This window comes from Myripristis murdjan, chromosome 16, assembly GCF_902150065.1.
Source record: "Myripristis murdjan chromosome 16, fMyrMur1.1, whole genome shotgun sequence".
NCBI lineage: Eukaryota > Metazoa > Chordata > Actinopteri > Holocentriformes > Holocentridae > Myripristis > Myripristis murdjan.
This window is the reverse complement of record NC_043995.1, coordinates 11,935,001-11,952,500: the sequence shown is the minus strand read 5'-3', so window position 1 is coordinate 11,952,500 and position 17,500 is coordinate 11,935,001. Positions and strand designations below refer to the sequence as shown.

Below are 17,500 nucleotides of genomic sequence, written 5' to 3'. Positions count from 1 at the left end.
TAGTATGCAATTATGACGATGTGAAAATCCAGGGTGGGGGACAAGAGCAAATAGCAAGGTCAACTTGGAAGCGGTATTGTTTTTCCGATTGTAAAGCTGCCCTTGCATCACTGATTGATGTGTGGCCAGGAAGGCAACACTGATGTGTTGCCCCTGTATGCAAATGTGATACTTAATTCAAAATCTGTTGAAATTAAGCACCAGGATTAATTTTGTTCACTGCTCACTGAAGCCATGTAACCATTTTTTTACAGCTCAAAAAAGTGGTTTTGTGCTGATTCACTCTTGAAACTTAAAATTGCCTTGACAGGCGCATGGAAACACAGCCAGTGAGAGACAGAGAGGAAGGAATAGACAGAGGATGGTGAAGAGAAAACCTCTGCTTCTGCATTTGATAGCTATTATAGCCATACGTGATACAATTTGTACTTTCTATCACATGGTGTTGAACTTTACTGCTCTATAAATACCGTGGTTTTGGGTTTAATTTTGTATTCACATCATGATGTATCAAATTAGAAGGGTGACAAATTAAATGGCAGTGGCAAATTTTACACCCAATGGAGACAGAGAAGAAAGAAATTCACTTTTAAAAAGCAATCAAATCACATTTGTGGCAATGTATATATGTAAAATTTCTACCATTATCTCTGAGAAATATTACACTGATGTCATATAAAGTATGATGCACCTGCTGTGTTTACATGGCCTTAAGTTTGTTCTTGAGAAAATTGAGAAATCATGAGAAAACACCGGAACAATAGCTGATCATCTCTTTACAGATAAGTGTTTGTTTGTTTTTGTTTTTCTCATTTAGCTGTATTCTGTGGAAATGCAGGTAATATATATACAATTACAGGTTAGACCAGGTGACATTTTTATGATTGGTTTTGACCAGAAGCTGTGTGTATAATTTGGAAGGGAAGACTTGTTTGTTGTTGCTATTTGTTTTTGTTTTTGTTTTTTTCCTTTTTTTTTTTTTTTTTTTTTTTTTTGTGGCACATCGACGTCGAATGGATGGCTAGCTTAAAGGGGAGAGGAAGGCAGGAGCAATAGAGAGGACAGGTAAGAGGATGGGAGAGTAATAGAGGAGACACTGAGTGAGAGGAGAGCGCAAGAGAAGATGGGAGAGGAATGGAAAAGACAAGTTGGAGAGGAGAGTTTATAGAGAAGAGGACAGAGACGATGGGAGTAATAGATGAGACAGTCTGAGAGACAGACAGGGGAGAGGAGAGAAGAGGCTGGGCAAGTCACTGAGGCTTCACTAATTGCCACTCAGAAGAAGGGGAGAGGGCTCTTTCCAGAGAACGGTCATGCTGGTCTGTTCTTTGAATCGGATCTCTGTTCCTGTTTTTTTTTTTTTCCCCCGCTACTGTCTAGACAAGAGCAGAACAAGCTGTTCTTGTTATGGGAGGAAGAGGAGAAAATGTGCAGTGTCATTAGGTCGCTCACTGCCAGCCGGGCAGATCGGAAGGACTCGCAACAGGAAAGGGCCTGCGAGGTGTTTGTTTGTGTGTGTCTGTGTGTGTGTGTCTACCTTTGTTTCATTGTGTTCGTATGCGCAGATATGAGCAGCCTGTGCTTGTGTGTGTGTGTGTTGATTAACTGCTACAAAACACTGCAGCTTCCCCATATCCATTCTAATGAATTTCATTAAAATGTTTCCTTCCTCTGTTCCTCCGAGGGATTATTTTTTGCCTCCATCTCCCATCTATTACCTTGCCAAGGACAAAAATTCAGAAAACAAGGATCCCTGTTAGAAGTGTGGAGAATCTTGCTGAGACTTGATTGCAGCGGTCGATTAGACCTGCGTAATCACATTAAGTAATGAGTTTGGCGCATGAGAGTCAAAGCTGATTTGTTACTATGGCAAAGACATCATTTCACTGAATATTTCAGAGGGAGTTTTGCTTAATCTTTTCAATTTTCTCAGTCTCATGCGCTGTCCATGTATGAAGCAGTATTCATTTCTATGACGAAATGTATGAGATTTTTCTGGTTAGAAGAACCACACTGGCACTCTATTTTTCCACGTATTGCTGCACGGGCACTTCTGGCATATCATCGATCTTTATTTTCCTGCCCAGTATCTTGTGACCTTTTTCCACCACAAAACTCTGGGGCGTCTTGGCTCTTGCTCTTGGAAGATGGTTTTTGGGCCTAAACATCCTAAGCGCTTGTGTGTTTGTGTTTCCACCACACCTGCAGCAAACTAACACACATATAAAGAGGTGTCCAGTCATTCTGTGTGCGACTGATAACAGCAAAGCAGTAAACATGGAAGATGCTGGAAGATGTCTGAAGCTGTCGTTATGTTCATGATTATTTACTACTGCAGCGATGTGATGTTGCATTTGGGTTTGGAGAAGAGAGAATGCTACAAAAGCATGAGCTGAGGCAGCGCCCTGGTGGCTCATGGGTAGAGCACGTACCATTTGTACAAGGCTGAGTCCTGACCGCAGCGTTTTGAGTTCGAATCCAAGCCCAGGCCATTTGCTGCATGTCATCCCAGCTCTCTCCCCTGCATATCTTGTATCTCTCTACTGTCACTTCAATAAAGCAGAAATGCCAAAAAGGTAATCTTAAAAAAAAAAGAAAAAAAGAAAAAAGCATGAGCTGAAAAGAGGAAACTGCTTTTGCAGGTGCAGATCAAATGTGACATGGTGTACCTTTCCAAACAGAGATGTTGTTTTTCTCTCAATTACTAGCCCAACAATGTCCTGATGGAATGATCCTATAATAATTTGTGTTTGCAGTTGCTCAATCCTGTTTTTAAAAAAACGAACACAGGTGATTCTCTTGCACAACACTGTTTGGCGGCTGATGTGAAGACCTCTGGGAACGCCCGCAGTTTGGTGTGACTAAGGTCAGGGTTTGGATGAGGGCGTGTTCTCTGAGGTTTACAGGTCTTTGTGTCTCCTGCTTGCATCATGCATTTAACCAATCACAATCCAAATGTTCAGCACTAAAGCTCCACCCCGACAGTCTCCAGGAGCTTAGAGAGCCCTGTCTCAGTCGCAGGGACTGTTTTGGGATCAGGAACTCAACCCCTTGGATACAGAGAAGCTGGTGAGAGTCTTTATTCACTTTGAGAAGGATAAAACACTCCCTGATTTGTAAGTGAGGCTTACTGCTTGTTCCTTAGGGGGTAGGCCTTCCTGGGCAGGGGAGCAGAAAGAAAGACCCCCACCACCTACCCACAAAAACACACACACACACACACACACCCCAAAGTCAACATCATATTGGTCACAAGGGTGATTCTCTGTTTACATCTTTAAACTACAGTCAGGATCCAAAAGGGGTCGTTGCCTCATTGCTGTAGGGTGTCCATATGACAAGAATACTGTATATGAGGAGTTTCCTTCCAAATTGAGATATTATGGAGAAAAAAAAAAAAAGAAAAGGACAAAAATCTGCTTACACCAGAAAAATGGTTGCTGGCATCAAAGTAAACCCACAGTAAACATGATGGGGTTACCATTAAAGTTATGAGTCATCTTTTGCTTGCAAAATAGTTCTGTTTTTTTTTTTTTTTTTAAGGCTATAATGATAATCTGTGCTTTTGAAATATTAGCTAATGAAATGCAGGTGGCTTTTTTTTTTTTCCAAATGGATATGCAGTATAACATTGGCATGTTTTAATGAGCTCAGGCACCGGAGACAGAGACTAACTTCTTGGTTTGGTTTCAAACCTTCAGGATGCCTTGCCTTATACTGTACTAATCATATTTCAGTTAATGAGGAGAGCGTGGCAAGGGAAAGATAGGGTTAGAGGCCTCTCACACTGGATATTACACATGGATGCCGTCTAATGGCATTCTGGATATTGGCTCATGCCTCTTTTCCATTAAAAAATTGCAGGGCCAAAGTTCCTGGCTCGCTTTCTCTTGGAATAAGGCTCTGGGGGCAAAGTGAGCACCATAAGCTCATGAGTGTTTGCATTTCCCCCGCATCCCGGGAGCAGTGAACTAAATGCAAAGGAGGAGGAGGTGTCAAGTCATTCTGTGTGCGACTGACAACAGCAAAACACCGAACACGGAAGATGACGAGGCCATCATTATGTTCATAGTTATTAACTACTGTGCAGCTTTGATGCTGCGTTTGGTTTTGGAAAAGAGACGCATGGCAAACAAATGCAAGATTCAGGACACTTGGAGGCTGTTCCCACCTGTTATTAACATTGGTCCTGAAAAATCTGAACACAGGCTGACACCTCTAAGTACAGGTGTAAACAGCAACAGTGCGTCCTCAGTGCGTCCTGAGTGATCGGATTTCAGGACACATTCAGAGGTGGTCTGGGATGCTTGTGTCCACATCGCATTAGAGGTGTAAGCAGACATGTGTCCCAGGGCGCATTGAAGGCATCCTGGGACACATGTCTAACCGTCTAACCCTAAATGCAATAGAGTTACTATAGGAATACTACAGAAATGTTGTAGCGGCCATGCATATGTGGCATTGCAGGTACTACAGGAATACCACAGAAATATTACAGGTTGATTTATCCACGTAAGCGAGAACCCTCTCAGACCCGCTGGAATTATTAAACAATCTTAGCCTGAACGTGATCAGGTCGAGCCTTTAACAGATGTGAAATATGTCTTCAGTGGCTGACAGCCACATTAAAATGAGGCTTGCGTGCACGAGGATGTTTTCTTTTGTTAAATACTCACTGCCTCTTATATGCCATTTTATTTTTATTTTTTGCATGGAAGGAGGACTAGCAAAGTGGGAATTTCATTTTACGGTCCCCATGGTGTCCTTCACTCTCTCTCTCTCTCTCTCTCTCTCTCTCTCTCTCTCTCTCTGAAATGATACATGTTTATTTCCATATAGAGCGGGAAAGCGACATCCGAACACAAGTGGACAGGCGAGACTCATTTGGAGACACATGTTAATACTAGGTGTGTACAGACGGACTGACAGCTGTCCACTTGTGTCCGGATTTCTCAGGACGGTTGTTAATACCAGGTGGGAGCAGCCTCTTGAAGACAAGCCGAACAGAGGAAACTGATTTTATGTAGTATGATGGAGATCAACTGTGACATGGTGTGCAATCGTAAAGAGAGACAAACAAAGCGTTTCTGTCTCAGTTAGTAGCTGAACGATCTCTTGATTCAACCAGTCAAGGATGTTCCCCTCGAAAATTGCACCAGGAACATGGAGAGCACTGCCAGGGACCGTTTCAGGTCTCAGGAGCTCAACTCCCAGGGCAAAAGGAGGCACTGGTTCCTCTGGTGGAAACAGGGGTAAGAGTTCCTGGTCCCTCAAAAGGTTTCCTGCAGTGGGATTTTATTTAATGAAGACGAATCGTCCTTTAGATTCAAGGCCCACCAGCTGTACTTGTAGCAGAATACTCACATACGTGTAGTCTGGAGCTTTGTCTGCCCAAATACACGGACAAGACACTGAGCCATTGCACAAGATGAGCTAATCAGCGTTACACTTTCATGCCATCATAAACCTAAATGGGCTTAAATTCTGTGTTGATATATGAGTTATTCTAGGTTTTCGGAATGCCTAACTCTACAGCTAACTCTTTTTCATTCAACTTTCATTTATTTCCCCATCTGTGCTGCGACTCCCATTTTATGGACTCCTAATGGGCACTGTGTGAGCGTAGCTCTCAGAGAATGGCTGCACTAAACCACACACATCACACTCCAGGGCATACTAGCCTGGCCTTGCATTCCAATGCATCAAACACTGTATTGTTGTTATTTTCAGTTATTATGATTAAACTTCAGCGTGATTTTTCATTCCCTCAAGAATATACTTTTTTTTTTTTTAACTTATGCATTTATGGGTTTGGGAGCCCCCCTCCTCTTCAAACCAGATTGTGTTAATCAGGCATATTAATATTTAGGGCGAAAAAAGCGTTTTGGTAATAGCCGTGACAGAAGCACATTATGGTTTGGGGCTGCGGCACATCAAAGGCCGTTTGAAAAGCTGTTTATTTATTTGTTGTTTTGATCGGGGGACCGCTTTTGGTGTGACCTCGTTTCTCTGTGAACTCGCATTGCATTAACGTTGTTTTGTGTCGAAGCTCACAGGTAAAAAAAAAAAAAAAAAAAAACTCATTTCACATGACCTTGCACATTCTGAGGCATAGATAACGGGGAGAGTGACATACATGAGCATGCTCTGTGCCTTCTTTATGGGTGATTTTACATCCTTCATGCATTGGTATTTTTCTGACAGGTTTTTATAGCTCCAGTGGATTTTTATGAACATTTTCTGTGCACAAGGATTTTCATCAATTTTTTTATTTATTTATTTATTTTTTTTATTTTTGTTTTTTTTTTTGTCTGCCTTCACAGTCCATGTTTCTGCAAACCTCTGGGGTTCAACACAAAATGGCTTCCCAAAATCTCAACAGTGGAAAAGTGTCAGAAAAAGTGCTCTCATCATCTCTAAAAAATGACTCAGGGGCTCCGAGTCAACAAACAAACATTTGTGCTCCTAGCATGCAAAGCTGAACATCACCCACTATTTATTCAACCACACTGTTTGGAGAGTCCAACTCTTTCTGCTATTTGTGCTAATCAGCGTTTCTCCTCCCTCTCTACTTACCCTTCACGTGTACAGAGTGCAAGTTCCACTGCACCAATGGGAATTGTTTGCGTCTGGGCTCGCTGATCTGCAACCAGCTGAATAACTGTGGGGACAACAGCGATGAGGAGAACTGTCCCGTGGTCACCCAGCACCCCCCGCCTGGCATCTTCAACTGTGAGTAGCAGCCGCCACTCGCTCACCTGGCACCTATCACGGCAACTGAACAGCACGTCTCAACCTTTATTCTCCTCTGTCTTTTTCGTCTTTTCTCTCTGTGCTGGTTTCAATCCTCCTCCTCTCTGTTTTCTGTCTGTCGCTCCCTAGTTGTGTTGTGGATATCAAGGTGCACACTGAGACTTGTGCAGTCATTTTTTGGGTGCGGTGCTGCAGAGTAACTTTCTGCACAGCATAATTCGTTCCAAAGGTGGAGTTTTTCGACTTTGGGGCATAAAGATAAAAAAAAAAAAATAGATGCAGGTTGTAGTAAAAGCTTCATCTAGGCTCCAAAAACAGAGATGCTATCCTGTAATAAACTGCAGAAGAGCACTATATAAACATAATATCAAAACAAATATTATCGTGTCGCCAAAGGAGATGACAATGGCACACATAATGAAGCCACCATAAGCTGACTAGTAAGCACCATGAACGCACTGTAAGTCTCTGTAGGAAGAGTCTAGCCATAACACTGATAGTATAGGGAGTAAAAATACAATAAATTACTACAAGGTCACTGTAAACTCACTATTGGTTACTACAGAACAGTCTTATAGAAATACTGCAGTGATATCATAGGAGATAAATGCGTCACAAAGTACAGACACCCTTAAGTCCCCACGGGATTATAACAGATTTTTTCGTACCAACCAAACGCAGCTTTACTTCCTCAAAGAAATGTTTCTACCTCTCCATTTCCGGGCAATTTTGTTTGAATCTCCTTGTCGTCGCTTACACACACACATACTCACTCACACACACACACACACACACACACACACCTCCACCTCCTGCGGAGCAGCACTGTCCAGGGAACGAGATGAGAGCGTTCCCTCGGCTCGTCACGATCAATGGAAACAGAGAGAGGTAGAAAGAGAGGGAGATGGAGGGAGAGACAGAGGAAGAACGAGAGAGACAGAGAGAGAGGGTGAAGGACACCATTGGGCTCCGATGGCTGTCTGCCAGGCCACTTTGATGTGCTGCAGCGTTCTCTTTCAACAACTTTTAGGAGGAGAGGGAAAACTTTTTTTACAGCAGCACTTTCATCCCTGGCCGTGTGTGTGTGTGTGCTTGTGTCTGTTTGTGTGTGTCTGTCTGGCAAGTTCCCTATACCTCCCCTCCCATCTCTTCCTTTCCTCTACCCTCCACCTCCCTTCCTCCTTGAATTGCTTCCATGCCCTTCACCCCCCACCCCCCGCCCACCCCAAAAAAGAAGCCTAAACCCACATCATCAGCCAGTGTTGTTTTGCAGATTTCTGCTGCTTCGTCTCTCACTTTTTTTTCTTTCTGTCCCCCCCCACACAAGACACTGTGAATGGCCTTTCCTTTTATTTTTTTTTCTTTTGTAGGTGGGGGTACGGGTGTATGGGAGGGTAGGGGGGTAGGGGTGTACTCATTTCCAATGGATAGAATCCAGCGCCGGGCACTTAAAATATTTAGCTGTCTAGAGCGAATGTTAATGTAAGTGTCTGCGGCCGGCGTTATGGGAAAGCTGTACAATGATTGTAATTTTCTGAGCCGGTGCACATTTTCTGGTGATGCCTGAGAGACACAGAGTGAGGGAGGGAGAGGGAGGGGGAAGGGGAGAGGGAGAGGGAGGTGGGGGAGAGGGAGAAAGAGAGTGAAGGGGAGAGATTGCCAAAAAGAGTGGTAGGGGGCTGAAGGGAGGGCAGGCAGACTCAGAGGGAGAGCAAGATAGTGAGACAGGCAGTGAGATAGAGAAATAGGATAAAAAGAGGGGGAGAGAGAGGAAGAGAGAGAGGGAAGGGGTAGTGGGAGATGGAAAGAGAGAGAAGACGACAAAGGGAAAGAAAGAGAGTGAGAGGGAAAGAGAGGAGGGCGAGTGGGGGGGAGAAGAGAGAAAGAGAGAGCGACATAGAAAATGTTCCTGTTATAATGGAGTTTGCCATCTTTCTGTAGCCGCTGGCTGTTGCTGTGGCAGTGGCAGACAGATGGATCATGAATACTGTCTAGACACACTGCAGCCTGACGCCCTGCCTCTCCCACCCAGCACCTCCTCTACTGTGAACTCCTCTCCTCTTTCCTCCTGTTCTCCTCTCCTTTCCTCTCTCTGTTCATCTTCTCTTCTCTCCTCTTCTCGTCATAACCAGTCAGACCATCTCTGGTTGTTTGGTGCAACACATTTTTTTTAATGTGTTCGACTGAAATCTGAGAGTGGCATTGGCACCAGCCGGTGGGAATTTCAATAAAGGGAGAAGAAAAACAGAATGAACTAGAGCAGAAGACACCTTTAACAGCAACAATGCCCACGCACATGATTTATTTCAGCACTGTTCCCAACTTCACCTGCTCAGCTCTTGAAATAATCCCATACAATTGCATTTGGTAGAATAAATCTCATATAAAATGGTGTAAAGTGTCAGCATGCTTGGAATCCACATATGAATGCAATCACAGGTCAAAGAAGTCTCATGCAAAATTCTGCGGTTATGATATTATTGCAATGATGCCACTTTAGATAGGGCTGTGCGTATAGTAAGGACAAAGTCAAATATTATGATATCTTTGACTGAATACCTCAATATTGATTTGTGACAGTATTGCAGGGATAGAAGATATTCACAACAAAGAGACTTTTTGATGAACAATCATTAGGCATGTGCATCTGATGACCAAGTAGGTAGAGGCGAGAAAATAATGGAACAGCTACAAGAAATGCATTACTGTAATGCAGTCTTTGAAACCAGGAAAAGGCACTTACACAATATCATGATAATTCAATATCCAAAATCCCAGGCAATGCCAGTCCCAGATAATATCGATATATAGACCAGTTGTAACTTGTGACCACATTTGTAATTTATGTAACTATGTATTTATGTAACTATAGTCTCTACTGTGAAGCCAGAGACAATAGAAGTGCTGTGGATGAATGGGAAAATGTTTCTGGATAACAGAGTTGTGATCCCTTGTCTTCATGTGCATGATGGTCGTCTTTCTTCTGCCTCCGAGTGTGAACAATCGGATAGCAACCAGACCAGATATTTAGTCTCAACAGCCTTATCGAGCAAGGCCTTCCCAGGGACACCAGCCTCATCGCCGATCTTGTTGTTTGATGGTGTTTTTAGTTATTATACACAGGGGTAACTGGGCACATATAGATGACATGACATCAGATTAAGATAGTTCCCGTTCAGGCATCATGGACTTTAATAGGAGAAAGGTTCCAGATGTCTAATACTCTCAACAGTAAATCTCAGGTTTTGGTGTCAGATCTTTAAAATTGAGATAATAGTAAACAGAGCGAGGCCAAGACACCAATGTCTCCACCCACAATAGCCAAAATAATCCATAATGCAATGCAGCTGAAAGACATGGGGCAGTGTGGCTCAGGAGATTGCCTTGTAATCAGAGGATTTTTGGCTAGACCCCGGGCTCCTCGTGGTTGCATGTTGAAGTGTCGTTCAGCAAGACAATGAACCCCTAACCACTCTTGCATCTTGCATGCCAGCCTCTGCCATGAGTGTATAAATGAGTGTGAGAATGGGTGAATGTGAAGGGCCATGTAAAGGGCTTTAAGGTGTCAGTAGATGAGAAAAGCGCCATAGACATGCAGACTCTACATGAAACTCTTGCTGTCTTACCGTTACTATCATAGCTACCACTCCTTTTTTCACCGACACCTAAAACCAACAGCCAGATGAAACTGGTCCAGGTGAATTCTCTGTAGGTTGAACAAGTGGTTCTGGGAAATGTAGGCAATCACCAAGACAGCAGCCATGTTGCAAGCCTCAAGTGCGATTTCTACAATAGCTACCTCTGTATACAGGCTGTCATGCCTCCAAATATCAGTGAGGAACAATTTAGAAATCTCAGTTATCTCTCAAATTGTAATGACCGTCTAAAGCACCATTTATCCCACAAACAACCTCTGAGGAATACATGTAGTATTGATATCAGCGCAAAAACAGATCATTACAGATCATGCGTCATGTCCTGCCTCCTGCACGTTCTACCCAGGTGCCACCTCTCACCTAAACCCAACTCCTTATTTCTAATAGATAAGAATGCCTCTGTTTCCTGTTGTTTGCAACACGTGTGAAACAACAACTAAAGACAATGACCAGGCCTGATTCTCCAGACATTGTCTGAAGTTCATATGAGAAAACAGTGGATAGGAGTGTGTGTTTTTAAGAGCACGGTCCATTACAGATCAAGGGGTCAAAGCTACATGCTGCCATCTTACGCTAGCCGGCCTCGTCTGGGCTCTCTTGCCTTGTTAGGTTCCGCTGAAGTGTGAGGAGGGGACAGAAAAGCAGAGGTGAGGATGGTTTAGATCAATGGTCAACTCTAGCTTAACCATTGATCCCAGTTCAGTGTGAACGGCACTTCAATAACATCTAGCAAGCCTCGGGCTCGCTGATTGATTCAGCTGCTCTGTCAGTGCTGGACATTCATAACGCTGTGAATGCTCATTATTGACTGCTCTACTCTACTCCTCCAGACTGTCTGAGTGCCTTAGACAGCGCTATTGTTTCCCACTGATAGCTTTAACACTTTTTTATTGTAATAAAGTATTTTCTTTTTCTTAACACACAAAATTTCTGTGATTGTCTTCTGCTTGAGGGAGACAATGAGAAGACAAAGTAGGTCTAGTGTTGTAGTTTTTTCAGTCAGTTTTCAGTTTTCAGTCAGTGGAGGTAAGTGCAGGAGGTGATGGGGGGGTTCTGCTTCCCTTTTCCCTTCTGGGTTGTAGTTGTCATCCTGTCTAGTGATGTTTAACAGTTTTTTGCTCTGTGTTCACTGCACAACCACTGACAGGCAGGAGTGACCTCATTGAAGCCACTGCTCATTCTGTATAAACAGACATGAAAAAAAGCTGAGAGATGGTCTCTGCTACAATATTATGAACAGACACAGATTTTTTTTTTTTTTTTTTTTTTAATCCAGCTCTCTAATGCATCCTTACCTTATAAACTTATACATGATCTTGGACCACCACCCCTGAAACACTTTGCAATTCCATCACAGACCAACGTGAGGAGACCAGGGTCTCTGTAAGAGGGGATCTTGTTGCTCCATGCAGAAAAAAATAACGTTTGGTCAATCGGCATTTTCTGTCAAGACCGTTTGGGAGTGGAATGCAATATCAGCCGACATCAGAGACTCCGACACTCACTCAGTTTTCAAGAAAAAGTTAAAAACTAAAACTAAAACTAAAACTAAAACCCATCCAATCATGCCATTATTAGTGTTGGAGTACCCCTACTTTCCTAACATCTATATTTATTACATAGCTATTATTATCCTAGTCTGTGTTAATTCTTATTGTATTGTTGCATCATGTTCTGTCATGTTGTGTTTTTAATAGGGGTTGCAGATTAAACACCTCTTGCTAACTCTGGTGTGAATCTTTTAGAATTATGTGTAGTCCCCACCAAATAAAGAATAAATGAAAGAAAATATATTCAAGCCATCTCCACCTCCTGTGTTCATACAGTGTTAATGATAACATGTACGATCTTCTCTAGGACACCACTTCATTTTTATATCATGATAATGACCATCATTATACATATATATATATATATATATATATATATATATATATATATATATATATATATATATATATATATACATATACATATATAAAAAAAAAAAAAAACGGGTCAAAGTGCCACAGAAAAACGGGCAAATCCCCAAACAGAAGAAACGGAAATGCAAAGCAGACAATTGCCTTTCTGGAAATATAGATTTTTAGACCTCAAAAATGACCAAATGAAAACTTGAAACAAAGCATCAGTGCTGCTGTTGGTCATTGTGACATTTTCAGTTTTGGTAGTATTTGAATGTGTCATCCCAACTACTGTATATCAACACATAAAACATCTTTCACGAGAACAGTGGTGAGTGATCTTGGTAATATGATAACTTTTGCATGATATCACATGAGTTCCCTTTGTCTGCTTCCATTCCTTCCATTTCCATGGTTATCTCTCCGTCAAAGTGCTGTCTAGCCTATTACCAGCTTGTCCTTCCTCAGAAGCCCCCGTTAGTGTTTCCTCTATATTCATTCAACAGTGAGGCCACAGAGTAGAATTAGTGATTTTTATCATAATAGGAAAGTGGCTAGACGAAGACAAGACCAGTGTTTATAGGCTGTGGCTGGGGAACAGATGCACATTACTCTAACGCTGTGTCTAGTGTCTCGTGAAGCTTATCCTAATTCCAAAGTTCAAATTAACCTTTGATGAAAAGTACCCAATCAATGTTGAGCAATATCACAAAATCCCAGATTTGGCTATTCAAGTCCAAATCTTTTCATGTATCTTCACTGAAGTTTCCGTTAAGTGCTTTTTATTGTTAGGCTTTGTGATATGGCAACCAGATTAGATTAGTGCTTTTATGTTTTTTAAGAGCAGGGGTGATGTTATCCTTTATCCAGCTGACACGGCCAGACACCCATGTTAATTTGACGTCTCAACCGCGAGCAGCTTCAGCCGTATGCTGTGATTGAGGCTGAAGCTATTTATCAAGGCCATTATTAGATGTAGCCCAGTGGCCATCCCTGTCCTGATGCTGGCTACGAAGATCGTAGAACCATATTATCTTCATTTCTGATCTCGCCCCACCCATGGTTAAAAGCATCTGAAAAGCATTTTTCATCCGTCTTCTATGCTTTTTCCTTACCCGAGGCTCTCTCGCTGCCTCTCCCTCTATTTCCTTCCTGCTTTTCATCACTTAGTTTAATCTCATGGCTGAACAAGCCTCCGGTCAACTGTCTTCTCTCCTTTCTTCTTCTCTCGTCTTTTCTCCTTTCCTGTCCTGTCTTTTCTTCTCTTCTGTCCACGTCTTTTCCTCACTCCATCTCTTTTTTTACTCATCTGTCTCTCTCTCTCTCTCTCTCTCTCTCTCTCTCTCTCTCTCTCTCCGTAATCTCTCTTTTTCCTCCAGTTTTGACCCTAAAGCCCGTGTTGGGTGACTTGTTGTATAATTATGGTGTCGACATGGAGGAGCCTCAGTCGGTGCAGCTGTCGTTGTTGCCAGGGCTCGATCTCCACTGCGACTCGGAGGTCAATTAGGCAGCAAATGAATGTTGCTGCAGGATGCTCCTAATGCTCCTAATTGAATGGTGCCATTGGGCTTAGGCATTGATGGCAGAGGGATGGATGATGCTTGGCGCTGATCTTTGCCATGCGCGGATGGTGCTGACCTCCAGACCGCAGGACTCAAAATGGAGGGTGCCGACCGCTGCGTGTGTTAATGTGCATGTTCCAGTGTGTTGATGTGTGTTTGCACACCTATATGTTTACTGACCTATCCCGGCTGATTAAGTGATCTGACTTTGCCTCGGGTGTATGGAAAATGTATGTTTGTAGAGCTGACAGAAAATGTATTGATTCATAATCTTGATAAAGAATTAAGAAACCGGAAGAAACTGTAGTCAACTTAGTCATTTATCAAGTGAAATATCAAACATTTGATGGTTTGATGGCTTCACAAATACTTCGGACCTGATGTGCTTCTCTCAGCTTCAGAACGTTACAAAATGCAGACAAACAACTTCTGCACCTCTGGGTCATTTTTATGCAGGCACGTAGGAACAAAAATATGTGTAGATGAAATGAGAAAGGGAAATGAAAGGAAAGGAGGTCGTCCCACACACCGCTAAACTCTGCAACACTCACTGATTGTATTCACGGAAGAGCTGTAACGTTCAGATCAGAAACCTTTGCCTGGCATACATGAAACAAGACTGACACAGTGATATACGAATTATGACAAAGCCAATCAAACCATCACAAACTCACACATGACAACACATCATTTACCACTCACAAGATCTTGTAGCATCAGCTGCTTGACATCCAGTGCGATTAGTTGTTAGTTTTAACATTTTATAGATAAAATGATTCACCAGTTGAAAAAATAATCAGTAGTGTAAATAAATGATAGTGTAAATATTTGTTAGTTGCAGCCTTAAATGTTTGTTTATTAATATGTAATTATTTAAGTGAAGTGAAAGCTGGAATTTCAACTGTAACAATCATCAACTCTCATCATCATGTAAGTAAACACACATACATGAATGATGTACTGAATGGATAAAAACAATTTAGAGTCAATTTAGCATTTTAGGATAAATCTATTTATTTTCTATAAAGTGTTTCTATATCCCTATATTACATATATCTGTATTTTATTTGCTATAAATTCAGAGGCACACATTAAACCGCAACCAAGTAGCCCAAGGTTATGTTTTCTCCGTAGAGGAGATGAATGCAGTTGATCATCTTTTCATTATTGTAGATGCCTTATTCTTATTTATTTGATGTTTTTATGTGTGAACTATGACTCTCAGCCGGCCTGTGATGTATTTTTTCCTTTTCCTTCCTTGTCTTTTAAAAGAGGACCTCATTGGAAACAAGTTTTGAAAACTTCATGTGTTATCCTCAGGGATTTTAATGAATACATGGCTGCTGCCTGTGCATTACTTTTGATTATCACTCAAACAAACAAACAATCTAGGGAGCAAGACAGTGAAGATCATAACCAAACAAACTGATAATTAATTAGGTCTATAAAAGACCGTGAATGCATTATATGACTGTACACAGTCTGTACCTTTTTCCTCTCTTGTGAGGTGCCAGTTTTACACAAGAAAACAGCACACTATTGGTCAAGTGTATGTGTGCATCGGTGTGTATTTGTGCAATGTGTGTGTGTGAGAGAGAGAGAGAAAGCGAGAGCGAGGGAGACATGGGAGGGATTTCCACCTCATTAAGATTCAGATTAGTGAAGTTGTCCAGTTGTTGTCCTCAGGCTCTCTGTAGAACAGCCTGGTTTCCATGTGGTTAAAGGATTTACTCTAAGTAGACACAACATGAGAAACACTGGGTAAAGCGCTGGATAAACACGATAATCAGGACCTCTCTCTCTTTCTCACTCTGTTTCTCATTCTTCCTTTCTATAGATACTGCCTTTCATCTGCCTTGTTTTGCTCTCGCTCTCTCTGTTTTCCTCTCTTTCTCTGTCTCTCTCCCTCTCTCTCTCTCTCTCTCCATCTCTCACCCTCTCATCCGAAACCCAGCGGCGGTCTTTGAAGCCTGTTTAATGGTTTTTCCGGCAGTGCTCAGGTCAGAGATGAGTGGCGCCTGGCTGTAACTCTGCCAGGCCAATTAAAGCTGCCGGCAGCTGGAGATGCTTAAAGCCGTGGCTGTCATCGCCCTCGTCACACCACTGTTTAATGGCGACAACTTGAACTCCTGTCCTTCCATATGGTCAACTCCAAAGGCAAACCGCCTGTTGAGTCAAAAAAGGGGGGATGCCGCTGAGGTTGCTCAAGTGACTATTGAATACATTTTGGTATTCATGAGGCTTTAAATATATGAAATGCGCTTGATTTATCTTATTTTGCTTGAGATTGGTCGACTTTTGAAGGCGCTAAAGTGTCTGGCGGTTTAACTCAAGTGTACTCCAACTTCAAAATAGAGTGTCACATCTCCAAACTGTCAGCATTTCAGGAAAGAAAAATAGCCTTATTTTTAACTTGACTGCCATGTGTTACTTAGGTGAGCTGATGAGCTTCTGAGAGGGTTTTGTGAGCCTCAGGGCCGCAGATTAGCATAGAATTCTTAAAACATGAAAATCCAGGTAGGTAGGTTATTAGTACAGTCATAGTTTTTGCATGACAGCAACAACATACCGAGATTTATCTTTGAGTTTCATTGTGGAACTCAACTGGCAGACATGCGACAACAGCATGTCCGTTTGCTCAGTTTTAAAATGTGGTCAAAATGAAAGAAAGCAAATGGAATCAAATGCCATGAATACTTATCAAAATGCACTTTCTCTCTTCAATAATTCATTGGTCAGACAAGCCAATATATTGACCCCTACATAGTATGATGTAATATACCATCTAAAAGCTCTGAATCCAAGATCAATAATACATCAGAAACATCCAAAAAAAAAAAAGCAACAATGTACCTGTTCATCCATTTTGCGTCACATACAACCCTGATAACTTCATATTCGTTCTTTTCACAGCAGCCTTGCTATAGTATTGATTGTGTGTTTGCTCCTAAGAATGAGAATTGAAATTTTTTTTACAGATATCAGAAAGAATAATATAGAAATCACTTGAGATGTGAATTTTGGGTTACACTAATTACTCATGTTGATGTATTACACAGAGTAATGAGGAGCAGTCTGCACCGACTGCTGCAGTACTACTGTCAAGCATAATGAGCGTCTTTTTACTATGGTTGCTGCTGTAAGAAAAACATTTCTCCAGTATTTCAGCCTACCTTCTTTTTCAGGGAAAGACCTTGACTAAACATTGTACTCAGTGACTCAGAACACATGTACACTGCTCCAGAGTGATTTGGCAAGTCTGTTGCACAAAATCTCCAGTGTTATTGACCAATTAGCTCCTCCAAGCCGTCTAATATCTGGGATGTGGCTGTACTTGTATAGGAAATCTCTGTCTCCAGTGTTTTCCTTTCATCACAGTCGATGTCCCAGGATAGATGGAGGATTGAGGACTTCCTCCGTGGCTACCACTGTAAGAAAAACTAAATCTTTTGCGGTGTTACTGTCCGGTCAGCCCCATCCCGAGTCGTTAGTATGCATAACAGGCACACTCCGGTGAACAGGTCGAGGTTGGAGGTCAAGGGTGAGTGGAGCTAATGCTTTCATGCTCTTGATTCAGCTCCTCTCGGGTGTAATACCCGCCTGTCAATTTGTTTGAGCTGCGGAT

General features: G+C 42.1%; 1 protein-coding gene across 2 annotated transcripts in view; it reads left to right on the top strand.

Moving 5' to 3' along the window:
• The window catches only part of LOC115374152 (low-density lipoprotein receptor class A domain-containing protein 4-like), a 194,162-nt gene that overhangs the window by 96,877 nt on the left and 79,785 nt on the right, over nucleotides 1-17,500 (top strand). For both annotated transcript variants that reach the window (XM_030072923.1, XM_030072924.1), the window contains one exon: nucleotides 6,592-6,732. In XM_030072923.1, the coding sequence (XP_029928783.1) occupies nucleotides 6,592-6,732 (141 nt within the window). The remainder of the gene's footprint in view (nucleotides 1-6,591; nucleotides 6,733-17,500) is intronic.